Below are 14,856 nucleotides of genomic sequence, written 5' to 3' on the forward strand. Positions count from 1 at the left end.
TTCCTTGTAATTTTTTGTTTTGTGTTATTGTTGTTGTTTGTTTTGTTTTTCAGTCCATTCTTTCCAGGCACTAGTCCCAGGTAACCAGTAATTTTTCTGTCCTGATGAAAGAGAATTTTTTGTTTTGTTCTTTGTTTCTTTGCTTTTCAAGGCAGGGTTTCACTATGTAACAATCCTAGCTGTCCTGGAATTCACTTTGTGTAGACCAAGCTGACTGGACTCAAAGATCCCTCCTGTTTCTGCCTCCTGAGTGCTGAAACTAAAGATGTGAGTCACCGTGACTTGCTAAAAGGGTTTTCATTTTCTCGAATTTATTCAGTTGGATCATATGCCTGTAATCCCAACACTTGGGATGCTGAAGCAGAAGGATAGCAAGAGGGCTAACAAGACTGGATCGAAAAATTAATTTAAAAAAACAAGTTAATGGCTTTGTGAATTGTCAGTGTACTAAGTTCATTCGTTTTTGTTAAATATCCTGTTATGGACTGGTTGTGGTGACACATGGCTTTAGTCCCAGCACTTGGGAGGCAGAGGCAGGGTGGCTCTCTGAGTTCTAGGCCAGTCTTCTGTACATAGAGACCTCCAGGACAGCCAGAGCTACATAGGCTGTCTCGAAACACACACACAAATATGCATATACTTAGAAATATATCTTTTATATATAAAATAAACCTGTATATATCCCATTATGAATGTGCCATACTTTGTATATTTGGCAAAATATACTTGGGGCTTTTTTTCTCCCCCTTTTTAGATATGGATAAAACTGCTATGAAAATTCTGTACAAGTATTTGACTTTTTTTCTTGTAAAAACCTGGGAGTGCAATCATTGTCATTTTTGTGGTGATCAGCACTAATAGTCTTAACAACAATTTTAATTAATCATTATTTTATAGGCCTCAAGATACATGCCTGATATTTGTGTAATTAGAGCTATACAAAAAATTATTTGGACATCAGGATGTGGGGGATTACAGCTGGTATTCAGCCCAAATGAAGAAATCACAAAAATTTATGAGAAGGTAAGAGTTGTAAGAGAAATATATCCCTTATATAAAAATGAGTGTTAGTGAATTATGTATATGACTACTTGTACTGTATTCATTTTAAAATATCCAATCACTTTCATAGTAATAATTGCAGCTATAATTGAATAAATATTTACTTTGAAAATAAAGAATTTAATCCTATGAGGCTTTTTTAAAATTAAAAAAGATTTTTCTGTTTCACTGAAGTCAGACTATCTCAAAGAAGTTTTTTTTCCACATTTGTTTTTTCATTATCTTTCAGTCCTGTATAAGTTAGGGTTCTGTCATATATACCTACCTACCTATCCCTTGGATACTACTGCATTCTTAGGAGTTTTTGTTTTGGTTTGGTTTTTAGTTTTATTTATTTTATTATTTTATGTGTATGAGTGTTGCCTACATGCACATATGTGTGCCATGAGTGCCTACTTCTCTCAGGGGTCAGAAGAGAGTGTAGGATCCCCTAGCACTGGAATTATAGACAGTTGAAAGCCACCACGCAAGTGCTATAAATTGGACCTTGTTCCTCTATAAAGAGCAACAATGCTCTTAACTGCTGAGCCAACTCTCCAGCCCACACTGCTACATTCTTAAGAAAAACTTGAATAGTAAGGACTCACTCAGTACAACTTCCCCTTTGTATCAAAACTCATTGTCCTTTTTACTGTTTCTATATTATCTGTTTGGTACAGTCCTCAGTATTCATTCAACAAAATAATTGAAAGCCTAGTTTATTCACATTACTGTAGTACTGACTTTTCAATAAAACCAGCACTTACTTGGGGTTAGGAAGATTTTTGAAACCCTTACTTAGCAATTGTCCAAAGAGATTATTTTTTTGATAGCACAATAGAAAAGCTAGATAATAGAGCTATTTTAACTTACCTACTGTGGTTCACAGGAAAAAGAATGGTTGGTTGTTGGTCTTCAGGAGCTTCTTACTAGAAAATGGTTAATGATTATATGTTTAGTATACGTCTTTAACACTTTTTGAGTCACAGCAAAGTATTGATATAATTTGGAAAATTATATCATTTCCAAATTATTCTAAAAGGCCTCAAGAGGTATGAGTAAAGAGAAGAACCATGTAATTTAATGAGTAGGTAAATTTTAAACACTTAAGTTTTTGAAGTCATATTTTCCTCTTAAGCACTTTTTAAATGAATTTATAAAGCATTAGTTTTTTTTATTGCACTTTGTAAGCAAAATTTGTTTTTTGTTGTTTCTTCCCTTCCTCCTCCCTTTCTTGTTCTCTCTGTTCATCAGACCCTAGTCAGAAATCTTCCCTTAGACTTTCATGTTACATATGGTTTTTCTTTAAAAGAATTTTTAAGTAATTTGTTTTTGTTATAATTTTACAGACCAATGCAGGCAATGAGCCAGACTTGGAAGATGAACAGGTTTGCTGTGAAGCATTGGAAGTGATGACATTGTGTTTTGCCTTGATTCCAACAGCCTTAGATGCTCTAAGTAAAGAAAAGGCTTGGCAGACATTCATTATTGACTTACTATTGCACTGTCACAGCAAGTAAGTTTGTTTTTAATTGTAAGAAGCATTTTTTTTAAGTCAAGTCACATTTATGTTAGCGCAAGGTATCAAAGAAACCAAATATTCTCCACAGTACATTAATGTTGAAGAAATTTTCATTTAACAATGTTTAACCTAATCGGAATTTGTTTAGTTTTAGTCTACAATATTGGATATTTATTAGCCTCCTGTCGTAAATTCCTAGGTGCCAACTGTTACTTTAATGTGAAATTTAAAAGAGGGCTACATAGAAACATACCATACTAGAATAAAGCTTAATTACTTATCATAAATCCCTCATTCTTTTCATCTCAAGAGCATTTAATCAGTAACAGTAATGTTTCAAGCTGCCTTTGATGTAAGTCATTCAGCTTAAAGATACTCAAATTTGTAGAAAATGGTTTCCATCCATTTATATCAGTCTTAGTCTGATTTTTCACATGTATGTAAATTATAAAACTAATAGGTCAGTTATGGTGGGCACACACCTTTACTTTAATCCCAGCACTCTGGAGGCAGAGGCATGGATACCATTGTGAATTTGAGGCCAGGTTGCTCTACATCTCAAGTTCCAGGATAGCAAGGGCTACATAGGCTTTGTCTCATAAAACAACCACAAAAAAACTAGTAAGGTGTTGCTGTTATATGTTAATGAGTCAGGTTCAACTTGCCTACTCTTGACAGCACACTAATGTGATACAGTGTAGTATCAAGTGAAAATGTACTCATCTGAAAAGAACCTTGAGTAATTTCCTTGAACACAGTCTGTCTGGCCAATTAAGAAACTTTTTTTCAAGGGCTGGAGAGATGGCTCAGCGGTTTAGAGCACTGACTGCTCTTCCAGAGGACCCGGGTTCAATTCCCAGCACCCACATGGCAGCTCACAACTGTCTGAAAATCCAGTTCCGGGGGATCTGACACCTTCACACCAATGTACATAAAGTTAAATAAACCATAAAAATATTTTAAAAAAAGAAACTCTTTTCAACCAGGCAGTGGTAGCGTACATCTTTATTTCCAGCACTCAGAAGGCAGAGATAGGCAGATCCCGAGGCCAGCCTTATCCACAGAGTGAGTTTCAGGACTACACGGAGAAACCCTTTCTCAAAAAAAGAAAGGAAAAGGGGGGTGATGGGAGAGAGGGGAGAGAGAGAAACACAGAAACACTCTTTCCATGGAATCCAAACAGAACAGGAAAAGCTTGCTACCTCTTTGAGAAAACATGGTTGGACAGCTCTGTACATTTAGTTCCATTTAATAATGCATTTGCATGCTGGTGGCGAAGGAAAGATTTTTGAATTAGGGAATGCTCAAATCTTAAATCTTAAATTTAGGCCCAAATCTGAAAGTTTTATTGTCATTGATTTAATTGTAACTGGTTCTTGGACACATACTGTATCTCAGCCCTTTGAGGTTCTAGAAGCACCATGTCAAACAGAGTTGTCTCTGCCCCCAGTGAAGTTTATGTAGTATGTAAACTTTGGTGAAAGATTGATCCATAATTGTTAGATAAAATTCCCATAATGTTGTCATTAGTCCCCCTTAGAAAACATACTGTATAAATATAGTGATTCTTTGTCCTTTGAGACAAATCACCTGAAAGATTTGTTGGCACATTCTTGGCCAGGCCTACCATCGTTTCTCACCAGATCTGAGAACTGGCACTTCTAACCAGGTGATACTGATGTTGCTCATCTGGGGGCCATGCTTTTGGAACCAGTACAACAGTACTACCTACAGCAATATCCTTTCTCTGATAACATAATTCCCTTTGACCCCATATAAAATACACTTGAATGAAAATTCTGTGTGGGGGTTGGAGGTGGATGTTTTAAGGCTTGCTATAGAGCATTTTCTACCTATAAGAGTTTGAAACCTGTTCAGAGAAAGATTAGAAGGCATTTCTCAAACTCTTTAGTAACAGTGTTTGGTCTCAGCCTTGGACATGCAGTGGTAAACTCATTTACTTATGTTCTTAATAATTTCCATTTCAGAACGGTTCGTCAAGTAGCACAGGAGCAATTCTTCTTAATGTGCACCAGATGTTGCATGGGACACAGGCCTCTACTTTTCTTCATTACTCTGCTCTTCACTGTTTTGGGGGTAAGACACTTAAAAATATGTTTACTAGTGTAACTAATTCCTTCAACTAGGATATTCAGGAATTTGTGAATTTAGCTTGTATCAGTTAGGGCAATCTATACTTAATCAGTAAGACTCAGGGTTTTTGAATAAAAGAAATTCCAAGCATGAACATACTGTATTTTCTCATTTTCAGAGCACAGCCAGAGAGAGGGCTAAACATTCAGGCGACTACTTTACCCTTTTACGGCACCTTCTTAATTATGCTTACAACAGTAATATTAATGTACCCAATGCTGAAGTTCTTCTCAATAATGAAATTGACTGGCTTAAAAGAATTAGGGTAAGTCACAATTAATGCTATGTTTGTTTTTATCATTGTTAAATAATGCTTCGTTAATAATGGTTCATAGTTTAGAACATTTTGGTGAAGTGAATAAATTCAAACTAAAACGGAACCAAAGGACATGCATTGTGTTGTTGGGTTGTGCTTTCCAGAATGAATGCCTTACTACTTATAGAAAATATGTGCATAAGATTTAGAATACTTGGGCTGGAGAGATGGCTCAACAGTTAAGAGCACTGGCTGCTCTTCCTGAGGACCTGAGTTCAATTCCCAGCAACACATAGCAGCTCACAACCATCTATAATGGGATCTGATGCCCTCATTTGGAATGCAGGCATACCTGCAGACAGAAAACGCATACATAAAAAGCTGAGCATAATGGCACATGCTTTTAAACCTAGTAGGTGCAGAAGCAAGCATATTTGTTTGACTTCAGGGCTACATAGTAAGGTGAGGGGGGGGTGGAAGATTTGGCATACTGAGGTTCAGCTGCAGTTTTAGCTTTTTTGCCCTTCAGCAAATTGTCATTTAAAGAAAATGCTTTCCTGGTGGTGGTGGTGGTGGTGCACGCCTTTAATCCTAGCCCTAGAGAGGCAGAGACAGGCTGATCTTCATGAATTTGAGGCTAGCCTGGTCTGCAGAGCAAGTTCCAGGACAGCAAAAGCTACACAGAGAAACCCTGTTTAAAAAGAGAGAGAGAGGAGAATGAATAAATAAAATGCTGATGGTCCCCCCCAAAAGTAGTCAGAAACACTAATTTTGATTATAACTCTTTTGAAGACTTGTATAAAATTTTATTTCTGAGGTGAGTGATCTATAAGGGAGATCTACAAGGGAAGAGGGGGTTTAAGAGTCCACAACAGAAAAAGTATGGCAGCAAAACAGAAAGCTGACCAATCTATCATACTGAAACTAAAGAACCAGATAGGGTGAACCCAACAAACACATCCTTCTAGTAACTAATATATTTCCTCCAGGAGGATTCCACCTCATGAAGGTTTTTCAAGTGTCCCAAATACCACCAGTAGGTGGGGACCAAGTGTTTATACGTAGGAGCCTATAGTGGACATTTCACACCCAAACTACAGCAGATTTTAGCCTTCAGATTAGCATTTCTTCTAGAAATCCATAAAGCAAGATAATTTTAACTTGCTTGACTGGAAAGGTTTAAAATAGTCTCACGTTCTTTTAGCTGTCTTGTTCAGATTCTTTCATTTCATAAGTTCTTCATTGAATTTTTTTTCCCCTTTGGCAGGATGATGTTAAAAGAACAGGTGAAACAGGTATTGAAGAGACAATCTTGGAAGGACATCTTGGGGTTACAAAAGAGCTACTGGCTTTTCAGACTCCTGAGAAAAAGTTTCATATTGGTTGTGAAAAGGGAGGTGCTAATCTCATTAAAGTAAGTTCTGTGTTCTGGATTTTAAACTACATATTCTATCCTTGTAAGTGTTGTCATTGAATCTGATTGATAGTATTAAGTCTTTGATGTGTTTTTGTTACCTTTTATAAAACCGACCTTTTAAGAATCTTTACCAAGGTTACAATGTTCGTTTAGATAATGTAAAACAGTTACGTCTTCCAGTAGCCATGTCAGGTTTCTAGGCATGTTTCTCTATGCATATAAAATGTCAGTGTAAAGTGTTACTTAATTTTTCTTTTCTGAAAAATCTGAACTGTTCCTAAGTCCCTTTTTTCTTTGTTTTGTTTTCTAAGACAAGGTTTCTGTATATAATAGGTTTTTCTATCCTGGAATTTGCTATGTAGAGCAGGCTGGCTTAGAACTTAGATCTTCCTACCTCTGTTTTGTTAAGACTACATCATATATAAATTGTTTTCCTCAATTTTTGAGACAGGGTTTCTTTGTGTAACCGTCCTAGCTGTCCTGGAACTCACTTTGTAGACAGGCTGGCCTCTGAACTCACATAGATTCTTCTGCCTCCCAAGTGCTAGGATTAAAGGAGTACACCACCACCGCCCAGCTTATATTAATTCTTTAAGTTTTTTTTAACAGGGTAATTTAGATGATAAAATGTCATTTTAGTATAATTTCAGTCAAAGTTTTCTTATATTAATAACCATTTGATTTTTAAAGTAAATGTAAAGAAGAGCCCGGCACTAGGATCTCTGAGTTCAAATTCAGGCTAGGCTATGTAGATTCTGAGTAAATATAAATGATACTGTAGCAGTCAGTTCTGTCTTAATACCTAGAAATAAGTAAGAAATAGGTTGTGTAGGTAAATAATTTTTGAATCTAGGATATTTTCACTAGAAGCCCCACTATCTTTTCTGTGATGTAAGAAAGTCTTAAGTTGTAATAAACTTTAAAATGATTTTCTTTAAAGATAAATTCAGAATATGTCATTACTAATATGTATCCTTTCTTTCAACTGTTTAGGAATTAATCGACGATTTCATCTTTCCTGCATCCAATGTTTACCTGCAGTATATGAGAAATGGAGAGCTCCCAGCTGAACAGGCTATTCCTGTCTGTGGTTCACCAGCTACGATTAATGCTGGTTTTGAGTTACTTGTAGCATTAGCTGTTGGCTGTGTGAGGAACCTCAAACAGATAGTAGATTCTTTGACTGAAATGTATTACATTGGTACAGCAATAACTAGTAAGTACATTAAAACATAAAGTTGTGGAGATGATTCTTTTAAATTCTGTTAGTTCTCTTTTTACAAACATCTTCATATTTTTGTTAGTAACCAATCTAAGATTTTTAGCAAATAGATATATGGAAACATAGGTACAAGTGCAAGTATTTGGTAAACTAAATGTTATCTCTCAAATCTGAAATATAATCTATCTTCATTGTAGTCAGTAGCCATAGTAAATGCAACCAAAACCTAAATCTCATGACTGAGAGTCTATCAGGCATTCATAGAGAAATGAATTCACATTTGTTTTTGTTATTGTATTGTGTTTTGTTTTGGTTTTTTTTTTTTTTTTTGAGACAGGATTTCTCTGTGTAGCCCTGTCTGTCCTGGAGCTTGCTTTGTAGACCAGTCTGGCCTCGAACTCACAGAGACCTGCCTGCCTCTGCTTCCCGAGTTCCAGGTTAAAAAGTGTGCACCACCACCACCACCCATCCGACTTGATTTTTTTTTCTATTAAGACATTTAACTATGGAGTCTTAATTGACTACAAACTCAAGAGATCTGCCTGCTTTTGCCTTCCAAATGCTAGGGTTAAAAGCATGTTTCTTCACGTGGAGATAGATAGATAGATAGATAGATAGATAGATAGATAGATAGATAGATAGATAGATAGGTAATGTTAGATTGATAGATTGCTCAATCATAATATATATTGTACAATACATAAATCCTCAGCACTATATAAATCTTTGAAAAGTCTGCAAAATGATTTTATTACTACATTGTATCCCAGAATAGAAAATATGGTTGTTAAAGGTACCTTAAAATTAGACTTTTAGCTATTCTAGCAAATTTAAATATAGTAAGATGAGGTTTTTTTGTTTTGTTTTGTTTTTTTAGCTTAATGGAGAGGTGTTTCCTTTTGAGTAATAAGTTTGCATGTTAAATTTTAAGTACAAATTGGGTATGGTAATACTCACCTGTAATCACAGTATCTGAATGTTTGCTATGAGTTTGAAGCCAACCTGTTTATATTAGTTACTTTTCTATTACTGTGATAAAACACAATGAACAAGACAGCTTACAGGAGGAAGGGTTTATTTGGGCTAACATTTTCAAAGGGATAAGTCTATCACCATCTCAGCCAGAAAGTATGGCAACAGGTAGGAACATTAGAAGAGCTCTCATCCTGGAACTGCAAGCAGGAAGCAGAATGAACTGGAAATAGCACATAACTTTTGAAATCTCAGAGACTGCCCCAAGTAACACATTTCCTCTAATAATGCCACCACACCTTCTAAATGTAACCAAACGGTGTCACAAACTGGGGACCAAGTTCAAATGGCCTAAACTATGAGGTTCATGTCATTCAAAAGGACCAAACTGACCTGCATAGCAAATTCCAGGACAGCAAGGACTGCATGCCAAGACTCTGTCTAAAAATGAAAGCTAACAAGTGCTAAAGAAAGTATACACTAAAAAAAGTATATTTCATGGGGCTGGAGAGATGACTCAGTGGTTAAGAGCATTGCCTGCTCTTCCAAAGGTCCTGAGTTCAATTTCCAGCAACCACGTGGTGGCTCACAACCATCTGTAATGAGGTCTGGTGCCCTCTTCTGGCCTTCAGACACACACAGAATATTGTATACATCATACATACATGCATACATACATAAATAGGTGAGTAAGTAAATAAATAAATAAAAGTATATTTCTGGCCATCTGTTCTCCTAGCATTTTTTTAAAATATTTATTTATTTATTTACTTATTATGTATACAATATTCTGTCTGTGTGTAAGCCCACAGGCCAGAAGAGGGCACCAGATCCCCTTACAGATGGTTGTGAGCCACCATGTGGTTGCTGGGAATTGAACTCAGGACCTTTGGAAGAGCAGGCAATGCTCTTAACCTCTGAGCCATCTCTCCAGCCCCTCTCCTGGCATTTTTGATAGCCATAATTATTATCATTTATATCTTCTCTGTGTGTTCAGGTCCTCTGGAAGAGCAGCCAGTGCAGTTAACCGTTGAGCCATCTCTCTAATCCCTTGTCACTTTGTTTTCCACTTGATATAGCTGATAATATATCTACCATCTGGTTTGCTCCTCAAAATAACATGGTGTGAAAAAATGAGCAGAACTAGTTTTTACTGTATTTGCAGGTGTAAGAACTAGTACAAATTCTGGCTATTTGGGATTATTGAAACCACAAACATGAATGAATAAGTTTTATTTCATTAAAGCTGAGTAAACCACCACGTATTGTGATGTGTATAAACTAAAAGTTAATAATGGGGTGGAAAGATAGTTCAATGGTTAAGAACGCTTACTACTATTATAGAGGTCCTTAGGGTGGTCCACATTAGGTGGCTCACAAATACCTGTAACTCCAACTCCAGGCGTTGTACACATATCTCTGGCTTATGTGTATACACAAACATACACATTAATAAAACTATTTTTCAAAAAGTAAATAACTGAATAGTACAGATAAAACCAAATTGAACAAGGAAATGTTAGCTGTATCCCATCATATGTTAATATATCAAAGAGACTGCCATAGAAGCAGCACCAGATAAAAAGTATGGAGTTTGTTGGAGTCAGAGATGTGGCTCAGTTGGTAGAATGCAGTGACTTTGATTTTCTTGTACTATACAAAGTAGGCATGGTGGTGCATACTTGTAATCCCATCACTGGGATGATAAAAGCAAGATCTTAAGTTCAAGATATTCTGGGTTACATCAGTAGTTCCAGGCCAGTCTGGCTACATGAGACCCTATCTCAAAAACAAATAAATAGGAATTTAGATTGTCTGTCTTAAATGCATTTATTAGTGGAAAAATGCCAAGTGAGAGCCCTAACTCCAATGGCTGTACAGGTAATAGTGTTAACTTTTTTGACAGTTGAAAAGGACAAACTGATTTATGCTCATGCTATAAGACTCTTTATTTTTCAGCTTGTGAAGCACTTACTGAGTGGGAATACCTGCCACCTGTTGGACCCCGCCCACCTAAAGGATTTGTGGGGCTGAAAAATGCCGGTGCTACTTGTTACATGAATTCTGTGATTCAGCAGCTCTATATGATTCCCTCCATCAGGAACGGTATTCTTGCAATTGAAGGCACAGGTAGTGATGTAGATGATGATATGTCTGGGGATGAGAAACAGGACAATGAGGTAAATTTTGCTTATAGTACTTGTTTTTTCTGTGTTTGAAATTCTAATAACCGATACCATTCTCCCAATGACGACTGAGGGAGGCTAGCATAGTCACCAGTTTCCACAAGAGATTGGTCCAGGATCCCCTTCCAGATTCCCTCACCCCACCCCAGGAGATCAAAATCCACTTACTGGCATTTACAACTAGTTTGAATAGACCCTAAACAAGTCTTTTTACATGCTTTCGGTCATCTGTAGATTTTATATAATACTTTAGTGTCAGTGCTATATAATTGTTGTATTACATGGAAAATAATTATTTCTGAAAATCTATACATGTGTGGTACAGAATCAGTTTTCCTCCCAATATTGACCTTCATGAATCCACAAATGCTGTCAGTGGATATGAAGAGCTATTTATGGTGTATTTTCCTTCCTTAGACTGTCAAAACTATGTTTGAAAGTTGGCATTAGCTTGGCCTCTCCCACTTGGACTACCTCCTAATGTGAAATATGTCTCCAATACAACATCTTTTTTTATGTAGTATTTGATAAAAGTTGAACTTTGACTAGTTTAAATCAGCAATGATCAACCTTTTTGGTTTTCTGGTCCACATTGGACAAAGAATTGTCTTGGGTCACACAACTTAAAATCATACTCACTTTTCTTTTTTCCCATTTTTATTTCCATGATTTTTAAGGGGATATTCCTACTATGGTGTTCAAGCTAGCCTCTGAAGGTCTCCAGCTTGAGTCTTGCAGATGCCAGTATTATAGTTTATATGCCATGTTTTTTCTGTGCTTACATGATTTTTGTTATATACCATCCCCCACCCCAGTAATATCTCTCTGCCTACTTAAAACTCTACTCTACTTCAAATGTTTTTCACATGATCTTGTTGTGGCAAGGCTTTTAAGCTGCTTTACAGGTAGCCAAAGCAGATACTAATGATGCCCGTTTTCAAAGAAGAGAATGTGGCAGTACTGAAGTTGTGTCGTGTCTATACCCACCTTATGTCCCTTTTTTAAATGTTTTATTTATCCCTGTTTGTAGTGTTAGTGGGAATTGAAGTGAGAAGCTCAAGTATACTATTCTTATTGTAAATATTTTTGGATATTTCTTCTTTTCTTCCCTTCATTCAGGAAAATTAATTTGTTCTAAAGAAACAGTTTACCACTCCTGAGCCTTCTAAACCATCTCTTCTCAGACCTACTAGACTTAAATGTTCCAGGGATTTTGGACTGAGTATTTTTACTTTTTACCAAAGCTTCACAGGGGGTGCTTATATCCAAACCTGGCTAGGACCCTATGTATTATCTATTCCTATATCAAAGGTCAAACACAAAATGTCCACTGAACTATAATTTTCCTCTGTGGCTCTCATGATTTTGAACCTTGGCAATTTTCATGTTACATCTTCTACCATTATTTGTTTTTGTTAAGGATCTGGCTGTTTTGCCCAGGTTGCCCATTTTTAACTCCTGGTCTGGGCTCAAGTGATTTGCCCAAGTAGCTGGAACTTCAGGCACATTCTGCAGTACTCAACTCTACTATTTATTTTCCAGGGTTTTAAAATAGACCTGATCTTAACCATGTTTTACTGTACAGTTAAATAGTATTAAATGCACTTATTGTTGTGCATCATTACCACCATATCCAAAACTATTTTTATAATCTTGCAGAAGTGAAACTCTGGGGCTGGAGAGATGGCTCAGAGGTTAAGAGAACGGACTGCTGTTCTGGAGGTCCTGAGTTCAATTCCCAGCAACCACATGATGGCTCACACCCATTATAATGAGATCTGGTGCCCAGAACACTATATACATACTAAATAAATTTTTTTTGAAAAAAGTGAAACTCTATACCCATTAAAGAACTACCAACTTTGACAACAGCCCTTGACAGTGATTTTTTTTCCCTATCTATAAATTTTGACTACTCTTAAAGTGCCTCATATAAGTGGAATTATACAATATTTGCCCTTCTGTGACTGGTGAGGGATTTTTTTTATTGTTGTTGTTGGGTTTTTTTGTTTTGACTAGTTTTTTTGTTTTTTGGTTGGTTGTTTTTTGTTTGTTTCGTTTTGTTTGAGAATAGTGCAGACTGACCTGGAACTTGTGAACTTCCTCCTGTCAGCTGGATAATGCTTTTTACTGGCTGTATGTAGCACATTTTGTTTATCCTTCATCTGTCACAGACACTTGGATTGCTTCCTCATTTTAGCTCGTGCTTTTATGAGCATGAATACATAGAAATCTCTTAGACCCTGCTTTTAGTTCTTAGCATAATAGGTATTCTAGTTGAGTTTAAGGTAAAATATCTTTGAAGAAAACCTCCTTAAATCTTGCTGCTTTTTTATTTTTTTAAGGAGGGTCTAATTATATGTAGTTCTGGCTGGCCTGCAACTTGCTATGTAGATCACAATCACCTCATACTTGAAGTCTTCCTGCTTCTGCCTCCTAAGTGCTGGAATTGCCAGCTCTTTTGCATTTTAAAATTTGAATTGTGAGTTTCAAAAGTCCTATATATTCTGGGTTCTACTTCTTCATCAGATAAGTGACTTTGCATTTTTCTCCCACACTAAATTAGTTGCCCTTTTACTCTCTTGGCAGTGTATTTATGCAAAACTTTTTCATTTTCCTGAGATCCAACTTGTTGATTTTCATATGTTTCTTGTACCTTTGATGTCATAGTAAGAAATCATTACCAATTACAATGTCTTGAAGATTTTTCCTTGAAGATTTTTGATGTTTTAGCTCTAACTTTTAGGACTTTGGTGCAGAATGAATTTTTTTAAATAATCACTACATTTATTTATTAAGGTAATTATGGTAAATATGGGTTACTGCTAAAACAGTGAAATGATTTTTTAAACTAATTAAGGAGGCTTTAGCTTCATTCTTTTACAACTATTAATGTCTATATTCTCATTCATTGTGAAGTGGCAGAAATAAGACTAATGCTGTAAAATTATACATTAAAATGTATACACCTTTTGAAAATTAAGTGGTTTTGGAAACCAAAGTATATGTTCACTAATTAGAATTTATGTCTACTTATTTTACTATACTTCTGATTAGTTTATTAATGATATCTTTTTGGTTTCTAGAGCAATGTTGATCCCAGGGATGATGTGTTTGGATATCCTCAACAATTCGAAGATAAACCAGCACTGAGTAAAACAGAAGATCGGAAAGAGTACAATATTGGTGTTCTAAGACACCTTCAGGTTATCTTTGGGCATTTAGCTGCTTCTCGACTACAATACTACGTGCCAAGAGGGTTTTGGAAACAGTTCAGGTAAAGTATGGATGGATAGTCATAAAACACATCTTAAAACTTGATGAATAGCTCATATTCCTAAAATACATATCTTCAGATATCTTTATGTGCAGATTTTAAGCAATAGTTATACTCCAACTATCCCTAGACTGTTTTTCTTCATTTTGCCCATAAGAGTCCATAGTTTTTCCCCATGACTGTCATAATGAGAGAAATGTCCAGTAATGTTTTACTCTTTTGGCTTTTTGGGGGGGCCCACCACCCAGCTCCCAAATAAATCACAGGGAGGCTTAAAGAGTGTCTGACCTTAGCTTGGCTTGTTTCTTGCCACTTTCTCTTAGCTTAAATTATCCCATCTACCTTTCGCCTCTGGGCTTTTTCCTTTTCTTCTATAATCTTAACTTTCACTCTGACTCCATGGCTGGCCCCTGATATCCTCCTCCTCTTGTTCTCTTGTTCCTCTCTTTCATTGATTCTCTTTTTCTTTATACTCTTCTGCCTGCCACCCTCACATATCCCTGCTCCTGCCTTGCTGTTTGCCACTCAGCTCTTTATTTGACCATTAGGTGTTTTCAGACAGGCACAGTAACATAGCTTCACAGAGTTAAAACAAATGCAGCATAAACAAAAGTAACATATATTAAAAATTAAACAGATTGTGGGATTCTATGTGATACTTTAATGCATATAGGGACAGCATTCTAATCTCTTTCTTTTTTTGATGTCTTAGTTACTGTTCTATTTCTGTGAGGTGACCCCATGACCAAGGCAACTCTTATAAAAGAAAACATTTGTTTGGGCTTACTTACCGTTTCAGAGGGTCAGTC

General features: G+C 36.2%; 1 protein-coding gene across 5 annotated transcripts in view; it reads left to right on the plus strand.

Moving 5' to 3' along the window:
* The window catches only part of Usp9x (ubiquitin specific peptidase 9 X-linked), a 111,443-nt gene that overhangs the window by 70,125 nt on the left and 26,462 nt on the right, over positions 1 to 14,856 (plus strand). For all 5 annotated transcript variants that reach the window (XM_048461346.3, XM_048461343.3, XM_048461347.3 and 2 more), the window contains exons 25-32: positions 898 to 1,023; positions 2,391 to 2,557; positions 4,552 to 4,660; positions 4,836 to 4,982; positions 6,241 to 6,387; positions 7,384 to 7,606; positions 10,544 to 10,764; positions 13,857 to 14,047. In XM_048461346.3, coding sequence (XP_048317303.1) covers positions 898 to 1,023; positions 2,391 to 2,557; positions 4,552 to 4,660; positions 4,836 to 4,982; positions 6,241 to 6,387; positions 7,384 to 7,606; positions 10,544 to 10,764; positions 13,857 to 14,047 — 1,331 coding nt within the window. The remainder of the gene's footprint in view (positions 1 to 897; positions 1,024 to 2,390; positions 2,558 to 4,551; positions 4,661 to 4,835; positions 4,983 to 6,240; positions 6,388 to 7,383; positions 7,607 to 10,543; positions 10,765 to 13,856; positions 14,048 to 14,856) is intronic.

Source organism: Myodes glareolus, chromosome X (assembly GCF_982192425.1).
Source record: "Myodes glareolus chromosome X, mMyoGla1.1, whole genome shotgun sequence".
In the NCBI taxonomy this organism is placed as follows: Eukaryota; Metazoa; Chordata; class Mammalia; order Rodentia; family Cricetidae; genus Myodes; species Myodes glareolus.